At 52.8% G+C, this 9143-nt stretch overlaps 1 protein-coding gene across 1 annotated transcript; it reads right to left on the bottom strand.

Moving 5' to 3' along the window:
* Nucleotides 1-5467: 5467 nt before the first annotated feature.
* Nucleotides 5468-8193, bottom strand: TNFSF9 (TNF superfamily member 9). The gene is made up of 3 exons (XM_057710500.1): nt 7927-8193; nt 7284-7317; nt 5468-6135 (listed from the first exon to the last, which is right to left on the bottom strand). Exons 1-3 carry the CDS (start codon nt 8191-8193, stop codon nt 5675-5677), a joined length of 762 nt encoding a protein of 253 aa, XP_057566483.1. The 3' UTR covers nt 5468-5674.
* Nucleotides 8194-9143: the final 950 nt, after the last annotated feature.

Here is a 9143-nt window from a genome sequence, read left to right as displayed (position 1 = left end):
TAACTCAGAAGGAGAAAAACAAATATCGTATATTAAGGCGTATACGTGGAACCTAGAAAAATGGGAGAGACGCACTGTTGTTTCTTCACTGTTGCTTCCTCACCTCCGCATCCCCTCCCTTTCCTAATTAGCTACTGTCTGAACATGCCTGTTGGAACTCAGGGAAAGTCACAGAGTCTCAATGAAGCCTATTTGCTGGAACCAGGAAATGGAGGACGCAGAAAGGCTTTTGTGCCCAGGAGCTCCATAAGGTCCTGTTTGGTTCCAGGATCTAACAAGCTCATCTGACCTCTGTTTTCATAATTCTCCCTTGCCCTCAGGATAAAGCTTTGGGCTGTCATCCACAAGTTTGCGTGGTCTGACCCTCTCAAACCCATCTCGCACTACTCTAGCCACTCTCTTACTTCTGGCCCTTTATACATGCTGTTCTCCCTACCTGGAACGCACCTCACCTGACACACGTGGAACCTTAGATGCCATCTCTCCATGACCCAACTGATGTCATAATAACAACTTCTACATATTGAGTCCAATGCCAGGCACTGTGCTATTAAACTCACGAGCTGACTTGACACTCCTAGGAGCCCATGAGATACAAAATTTTTTCCAGTTTTACAACTGAAAACACTGAGCATAAAGAGGTGATGGTACTTGCCCAAGGATGCACAGCTTAGCTAGCACTGCCCGAATGAGGGCTTGAACTCAGCTGTGTGACACTAAAGTGCATGTTCAGTATGATCCAGCCATCCCACTTCTGGGTACCTATTCACAAGAATTGAAATCAGGGGACTTCCCTGGTGGTCCAGTCGGTAAGACTCTGGGCTCCCAATGCAGGGGCCCTGGGTTCAATCCCTCGTCAGGGAACTAGATCCCGCGTGCATGCCGCAACTAAGAGTTCACGTGCTGCAACTAAGAGACCCTGCATATCGCAATTAAATGTGCCACAACCAAGACCCAGCGCAGCCAAAATTTTCAAAATAAATAAAAATAAAAACAAAAAAGAAAAAAAAAATAAACTGATACTTTTTTTTAGAACTTTTGAGATATAATTGACATACAATAAACTGCATATATTTAAAGTGTACAATTTGATTTTTTTCTTATTAGTAATGTATATATGGCAATCCCAATCTCCCTACTCATCCCACCCCAAGCCCCCTGCCCCCGCTTTCCTCAATTGGTGTCCACGTTTGTCCTCTACATCTGTGTCTCTATTTCTGCCTTGCAAACCAGTTGATCTGTGCCATTTTTCTATATTCGGCATTTAAAATAAAATAAACTGATACTCTTTAGAAAAAAAATTGAAATCAGAATCCTGAAGAAATAATTTGTACTCTCGTGTTCACTCTAGCATTATTGACAATAGCCAAGATATGGGCACAACCCAAATGTCCACGGACAGATGGATAAAGGAGATGTGGTCCATCAACACAGTGGAATATGACTCAGCCTTAAAAAGGAAGGAAACTCTGCCTTACGCAACAGCATGCATGAACATGAAGGACTTCATACTCAGTGCAATAAGCCAGACCCAGAGGGACATATGCTGCATGATGCCACTTCCATGAGGCACCTAAATAAAGTCAATTCATAGAAACAGAAAGTAGAATGATGGCTACCAGAGGCTAGCAAGAAGGGGAAATAGGGTACTGTTTTTCAATCGGTATAACTGTTTTTCAGTTACACAAGAAGAATATGCGTTGGAGATTTGCTGTACAATATTGTGCCTGTACGGCACTGTGTTGTTCACTTAAAATTTTGTTGAGGGGGTAGATCTCATGTTAAGTGTCCTTAACACATTTTTTTTTCTTAAAGAAAGCATGCTCTGCAGACCCATCCCCACTCCTTCCTCACCACACTGCTCCCAACGCACATCCTTTGGGCTTCTCCACTCTGCCTCCATCATTGGAGACACATCCTGCTGGACTGCTGTGGTGGGAGGGGCAATGTTTACAGGTCTCAGACTTGTCCCCAACTTAGCACAGGAAGTATGACAGCCTCTGGGATTCCAAAGTCACTAGCAAAGACACTGATAGCCTTGAGGGACTGCATCCTTGGGGACCACTGTCTTACAAAGACCAAATATATATTTCTTTATACTGTTGCAGGAAGGTGGACCCCTTCCAGAGCCCAAGAGTGGGTTCTTGTCTAACACTCAGAAATGAATTGTCCGAGGAGACACACTTGCTGACAAAGCAAGAGACTTTATTGGGAAAAGGGGTGCCCAGGTGGAGAGCAGGAGGTTAAGGGAACCCAGGAGAACTGCTCTGCCACGTGGCTCACAGTCTCAGGTTTTACGGTGATGGGGTTAGTTTCCGAGTTGTCTCTGGCCAATCATTGTGACTCAGGGTCCTTCTTGGTGGTGCATGCATCACTCAGCCAAGATGGATTCTGGCAAGAGGAATCCTGGGAGGTTGTTAGGACATGTAGACTGGCATTTCCTCTCTCCTTTTGACCCTTCCCCAAGTCTTCCTATTGGTGGTAGCTTGTTAGTTCCTCATTTCTTACCAGGACCACCTGTTGTAAGATAACTCACACAGTGGTTACTAGGGTGCCTGGCCAGGGAGGGTGACCTCAGTCAGTGGTTCCCCTAATAGCAGCACAGAACAGAACCCACCCCAGAAGGAAATTCCTGGGAGGACACTCAAGTTTCTCATTCCCCCCTCCCCAAGGGTAGATGCTACATGTACTGGGTTGAACAGTATCCCCCCCCAGAATTCATGTCCTTCCTGGGAGTAGCCCAGCTGCAAGGCAAGGAACCCCAAGGATGGCAAGCAACCCCCAGAAGCTGTAAGAAGCAAGGAAGGATTCTTCCCTAGGGCCTTTGGAAGGAACAGGGCCCTACTGAGATCTTTTTTTTTTAATGTATCATTTATTTATTTATTTTATTTACTGGCTGTGTTGGGTCTTCATTGCTGCACACGGGCTTCCTCTAGCTGCAGCGAGTGGGGGCTACTCTTCATTGTGGTATGCAGGCTTCTCATTGCGGTGGCTTCTCTTGTTGTGGAGTACAGGCTCTAGGTGCACAGGCTTCAGTAGTTGTGGCATGCAGGCTCAGTAGTTGTGGCTCACAGGCTCTAGAGCACAGGCTCAATAGTTGTGGCACATGGGCTTAGTTGCTCCACGGCATGTGGGATCTTCCCGGACCAGGGCTCGAACCAAGCAGGTGGATTCTTAACCACTGCACCACCTAGGAAGTCTCTGAGACCTTAATTTTGGACTTCTGGCCTCCAGGACTGGGAGACAATAAAAGTGTGTTGTTTTAAGCCCTCCATTTTGTGACACTTTGTGAGGGCAGCCCTAGGAAACTAATGCATAGAGTATCCTATGTCACAGGAAGAGGCAAATGGGAAGCCTAGGTGGTTCCTCTGTCTCTCTAGGGCTCTGTGGTCTCATCTGTGCATCTCCGCCCATCTTCCTCCTCCCATCTCTCTCTCTCTGCCCATGGGCCTTTCCATACAGCTTCCAATTCCTGACGAATAAAGTCAAGATGCCAGGCCCACCCACATTCCTGTCAAGGAGATCTAATTGGCCCCACTTGAGTCATGTATCCACCCTGACCCAATTAGCTGCACCAGAGAATTGGCACCACTTGGTGCCAGGGATGGTCATCAAAATTGGAAACAACCAGTGTAGCCAGACAATAACCAAGATTTGAAGCTGGCCCCTGGACCACACCCTTCCCCCACCGATCCCAGGGGTGCCCTCGGTGTTAACGCTTTGGATGCAGGGTCACCAGGGCCATCCCAGGGATGGAGGAAGCATCCAGCAAAGGCGCAGGAGAGTAACAGGTATTTGTGAATTAGCATAGAGCTAGTCTGATCATTTAATGACTGGTATGGCCGTATTCATGGAGGTCAGCTCAATGTCAGTTCTGCTTTCTCAGAAGGGCTGTGGGGAACAAACTCTTTGAGAAGGGGTAGAGATGGGTCAGGCAATGACATTCACCTCCACATCTCCATCTTCGCTGCCCATCACACACCCTCCCATCTGGTCAGCACAGGCAAAGCTCTCCCACTTCTGCCTCACCCCCAGCCCTCCAAAGTCCCCATCGAGGTCACCGGCTCTGCGGAGACCTCCCTGTCCACCCCAGCCCCAGGTGCCAAGATCCAGCTGCTTTATGTGGACAAGTGGGCAGAAGATCTGCACGGTGGGGAAATTAGGGGTTTGGGAGAACTAGCCAGGACAGTGGTATATTAGTAAATGTTTAACAACCAGCTCTCAGGAAGAAAATAAATGAATACCCGTGTTTATTACTGGTTTTACCTGTATAAATGTATAGCACACAACCTCCAACAGTAAGATATAAGATACTCTGCCTTGCAAATTCCACACAGTCAAAATGGATTCTCACAGAATACCTTCCTTGATTTTTTTCCACCTTGTAGCCAGAGCCAATCTACACTTGCAAGTGAGAAACAAGTGAATGGAGGCTGATATTTTCCCTTAGAGACCAAGATGGAACAAAACAATAAAGATGCGTGTTCACACTTCACTTGCTTTCTGATGATGTGAGCAACTTCTCTGCTAAATCAGATAATGGTTTGAAAACACTAGAGAAAGACTTCCTTGATTTTCTCCTGTGTCATTCACAATGTAACAGTTACAGACAAGACACACTTGAGTGTAAACTACATGATGAATATCCTTTTCACCAGCACTTTTAGACAATCCACAAACAAGAAATCTAGCCCTGACTTGTAACATTTGCCACTTCCCATAGTGTAAATGCTCACACCATGGCAGATTTTAGCACATTATTAACTGGAAACGTATTAACGCCACAGGCGTTAGTTTCTGCAAAAAAATCCCCCAGTCAATAGTGTGTTAAGTTACTAGTGTGGTGACACTGAACACAGAATTGGCAAGGGATGTCCCACCAAATGGCAATATACAGTACTTCCACCACCAGATACAGTAGAGGTAAAATATTTCAAGAGCATAGGTAATAGTAACATAGGAATAATGAAATCCCTAAGGCACAGGGTAGTTACATAAACCTCAAGGTAACTCACATGGTCTGGCATAGAGTAAATGCTCAATACATAGACATGATAACATATATAAATATTTCAGTATCCAGCCTCACACCCTCCCGGATGCCCCCATTACACGAGGTCACACACAGTCACAGTGTCAAGCCAGGGTACTAGACCATCCGCTTGGCAAAAGCTGCGGGTTTTGACTTGTCTTGTTTATGGCTGTGTCCCCAACACCTACAACAGTGCCTGGTAAAATTTGCATGAATGAAAAAAAGCTCACACAGCATAGTCACTTGGACACGCACAAGCTAGCCCCATGAGAACCTTGGGGGTGGAGGAGGGGGAGTGGCGGCACTGGGAATGAGTCTCTATTTCTCACATATTAACATAAATAAGAACTGGGGAGTCTTTTTTATTTGCTGATGTTTCTCTAGCCCTGCACAGTGCCTGGCACGGGGCAGAAGCTCAATAAATATAAGTGAAATGGATTAATATAATGCACACTGTCTGAGCCCAGGCTCAGAATAAATACCAAGTGACAGAGGGACCCGGAGAATCCTGGAAGACGCGGTCAGCAGCAGGGACCCCTGCCCAGCCCAGTGAGGTAGAGTAGCGGGGCCCCATTACCAGGGGCCCGGATAAAGGAAGGGAAGATTCAGTCTCGGTCCAGGGGGTGGCACCTAGGCCTGGGGTCACGTGAGCTGTGGCAAGGGCTGTCCAGTGGGAACTGGGGTGGCCACGCGGAAGAGACCCAAGACCGTGGCCTCTGCGGAGAGCTTCCAGGCGCGAGGATCCCGAACCTCGGAGTGCAGGTGGAGGCTCAGGCGCTGTCGGGCATCCAGGTGCAGCAGACCGTTCCGGAAACCAGCCACTGAGTTCCCCGAGTGTGAGGATGACAGGTCCAAGGTCAGGGCCAAGGTGGCGGCCCCAGCTTGGGAAGGGTGCAGGTGCAGGTTCGCGGAGACCAAGCCCGAGCTGTTGCTGTTTCTGGGCATCACGCGCTTCAGTGCCAAGTGCAAGAAAACATAGTAGACGCCGGCCTCCGCCACCACCAGCTCGTGTGTGTGCTTGTCGTAGCTCACGCCAGGCGCCAGGGTCACACCTGCCATCCCCGGCTCGCTGTACCACTGCACGGGCCCTTCAGTCAGCTGCACTGTGGGAGGAAGGCGGGGTACGCTTAGCATGGGAGCTTCGCTGAGGGGCGGGGGGGCGCAGCCCGGGGGAGGGGGTGGGGGGCTCTGAGGGAGAGAGGACAAGAGGTAAAAGTGGGGAGGGGTGTATGAGAAAGATAAGAGGAATCTTAGAGGGAAGAGGGTCCCAGAGGGAGGTGGGGCTTGGGGAGGGGAATGGAGGGATCGAAGGGAGGAAAGGATTCCGAGGAAGGCGGAAGACTCTCAGGAAGAGGGATAGGAAGGAAGTGGTGGAGACTCAGAAGGTGTGGCGGAGGAGGGGGAGAGACTTCCCCGGACCAGGTGGAGGAGGAAATGTAATGCTAATACGAGGATGAAGGAGAAGGAAAGGGGGCTCCTAGGGATGGAAGGGGCTTGGACAGAGAGGAGAGGGGGATGGGGGCAGAAGATAGGATAGAATGGAGGGAGGGACTCCGAGAGGGAGGGGGAAGGGGGGATGGAGAAGGGGGAGGGTGCGGGAAGGGAGGGGAGGTTATCAGGAAGGAAGAAAAGTCCTAAAGGAAAGATAAGGGAGAGAGGAGCGGGTGGAGGGTGCAGGAGGAGGGAACTCCAAGGAGAGGACAGGGTGGGGAGAAGGGCTCCTTAAGAGAGAGGGGAAGGAGGTGGCAGGAGTGTCCGGAAGAGGGAGGGAAAGGGGTGGGAAGAAGAGTCCCCAGAAGGGGGAGAGAGGGGGGAGGGTCTTCGGAGGGAGGATGAGGAGGGGAGTACGGAAGGGGGAGAGGCAGAGGGAGGGGGCTGAGAGAAGAGTCTCAAAAAGAGGCAGAAGGAGGAGGGTCTGGAGAAGGCGGAGGGGAAGTGAATGGGAAAGAGGGTTTCCAGAAGAGAGGAAGGGAGACACGGCTGGGGAGGAGGGATCCGGATCTTCCGGAGCCCAGTGGGAGAGACGACCCAGCTGAGATTTGCGGGATCCAGCCCCAGCTCTGAAGTGGACACAGATGGGTGTCAGAGGAAGAGGAGACCCAGAGAGGGACAGACGAGGTTCTAAGAGGGGAGGGGATACTTTTCAGAGAAGGGAGGGGGAGACGGTCAGATCGGGTCAGAGAGGAGGCCTCCCTCTCCCGGGGCTCTCCCACGTTATGTACCCTCCCACCTGGCTCGGGGAGTCACTCACCACCGTCGGGCACCACCAGCTGCGCGAACACGCCCTGCCGAGAGAGGACAAGAGGAAAGTGGATTGAGGACCCACCTCCTGCACCCGCAGCCCCTTGGAAAGTGGGGTCTGCACAGTCCTTGAGCCTATGATCGCGTCCCTTCCCGTTCCGAAAGAGCGCTCGCACGCGCGCACATACACACGCTATCCCAGCCCTGCTGTCTTCAAGGACTGAGTTCCGAGGACTCAGGAGGGCAAGGAGGAGAGTCCCGCTAGGGGGCTTGGCACTGGGGAGTCTTGAGAGGGAAAGGTGGGTACCCCAAGGATCCGGGAGAAAACCGAGATTCTCCAAGAGGTAGGAAAAAAAGGGGGCCCCCCTCAGTGGTTCGAGATAAAGTATCCCTCGGGGTCCGCGATGGAGAAAGGGTCACCCTCTGGGGCCCGGGATGCAGATGGGGGTCTCACAGGGAGTGCGGGATGAGAAGGGTGCCCCCCGAAGTCCCGGATAAAGAAGGGTGCCCTCAGAGGTCCAAGAGAGCCGATGGAGGGCCCTCCACCCACTGCCTGGGATGCATAAAGGACCTCCGGGGGTGGGGCGGATGAAGAAGGGGTCCCGGAGCTGGGTAGGGGTCTCTCGCGGGATCCAGATCTGGCCGAATCTCACCTGCGGAGAGTTGGGGAGGCGGGCGCGGGCGCCAGGCGTCAGCTCCAGGTCCTCAGGGAGTCTCGGGCTGGGCACGGAGCCAGGGACCGGAGAGGCCGGGGCCCCGGGCGCGGCCCAGGCGCGCACCAGGCAGGCGGTGCAGGCGGCGGTGGAGAGAAGCAGCAGCGCGACGTTCAGGGCCCAGGGCAGCGGGCGGCAGGAGCGGCCTGAGGGCGCGGGCGGCCGCTGGGCCTCGGGGTCCGGGGCGGCGTGGGTGCTGGAGAGCATGGCCGGCTGCGGGCGGCTGCGGCTACGGTCCGCTGCATCGCGCTTTATACCCAATCCGGAAGCCCCGCTTTCCGGGGAGTGGCAGGTGGAGATCCCAGCGATACGCCCGCTGGGTTGGTTCCCGCCCGCTCCGCCCCCTCCACCTTCTGTCCGAATTTTCCCTAACTTTCTCTTCCCTGGATCTCTCCCTCTCTCTGTCTCCGTCTCTCTCCTTCTCTTTCTCTCGCCCTCCGAGCTCTGCCCACCAAATCCTTTCTCCCTAATTCTCTCTCTCGTGTCTCCCTGGTTATCTATCTCTGCGCCTCTCTCTGCCTCGTTCCCCAGTATCTTATCTCTCCCTAGCCCCCCAGCACTGGGGCTCCCCGAGGGCTCCCCTAAACCCCACACTTCTTCAGAGGGGTCAGAAGACAGCCAGGCCTCAGCCCCCTTCTCCTGTGGCGCATAAGTCCCCCCTGTGAAACCCTGAGTGCACTGCTCAGCCCTCCCCCTACCCTCCCTCTCTTTCCCCGGGACCCCTGGACCTTCCCTGGCCTGCCCCCACCCACCCACCCAGACGCTTCCCGTCAGGGGCCCCCTGGACCCCACAAGCAGAAGGCTGGAGAGTCCAGGTGGAGAAATTCCCCTTGTAGGAAAGGGACAGCCTTGAGTGAGGCGGAGGAAACTCAAATTTCCCGTTCGCTCTCCCGTGGCGTCGGCGGGGGCGGGAGGAGGAGCAGAGAAGCGGGTCAAAACTCGGCCCCAAAAGAGGAAGGAACCCTGGATTGAGAGATGGTCAGCCCTAGAAAAGCCCTGGGCCCCCATAGGAGCCCTGCTCTGCCCAGATCAGCCTGCCAACTCCCTAACCCTCTCCAGGACTCCCTTTCCCCATGTAGAAAATGGGAGGGTGGACCGGGCAATAGATGTCAGCCGTCTATCAGCGGCCCAAGAAGCGGGGCTAGGGGGTTGGTTCA

Source organism: Hippopotamus amphibius, chromosome 15 (assembly GCF_030028045.1).
Source record: "Hippopotamus amphibius kiboko isolate mHipAmp2 chromosome 15, mHipAmp2.hap2, whole genome shotgun sequence".
NCBI classification, from domain to species: Eukaryota; Metazoa; Chordata; class Mammalia; order Artiodactyla; family Hippopotamidae; genus Hippopotamus; species Hippopotamus amphibius.
Note: the sequence above shows the minus strand (reverse complement) of the source record. Positions and strands in the feature narration are given on the sequence as shown.

What these genes read in the sequence shown, in the direction of transcription:
- TNFSF9 (XM_057710500.1), bottom strand. Translation starts at nt 8,193, where the DNA reads ATGCTCTCCAGCACCCACGCCGCCCCGGACCCCGAGGCCCAGCGGCCG. An exon ending in GCCTCCCCAACTCTCCGCAG is followed by an intron (nt 7,318 to 7,926) that starts GTGAGATTCGGC and finishes CTCTCTCGGCAG; the next exon opens with GGCGTGTTCGCGCAGCTGGT. An exon ending in GCTGGTGGTGCCCGACGGTG is followed by an intron (nt 6,136 to 7,283) that starts GTGAGTGACTCC and finishes TTCCTCCCACAG; the next exon opens with TGCAGCTGACTGAAGGGCCC.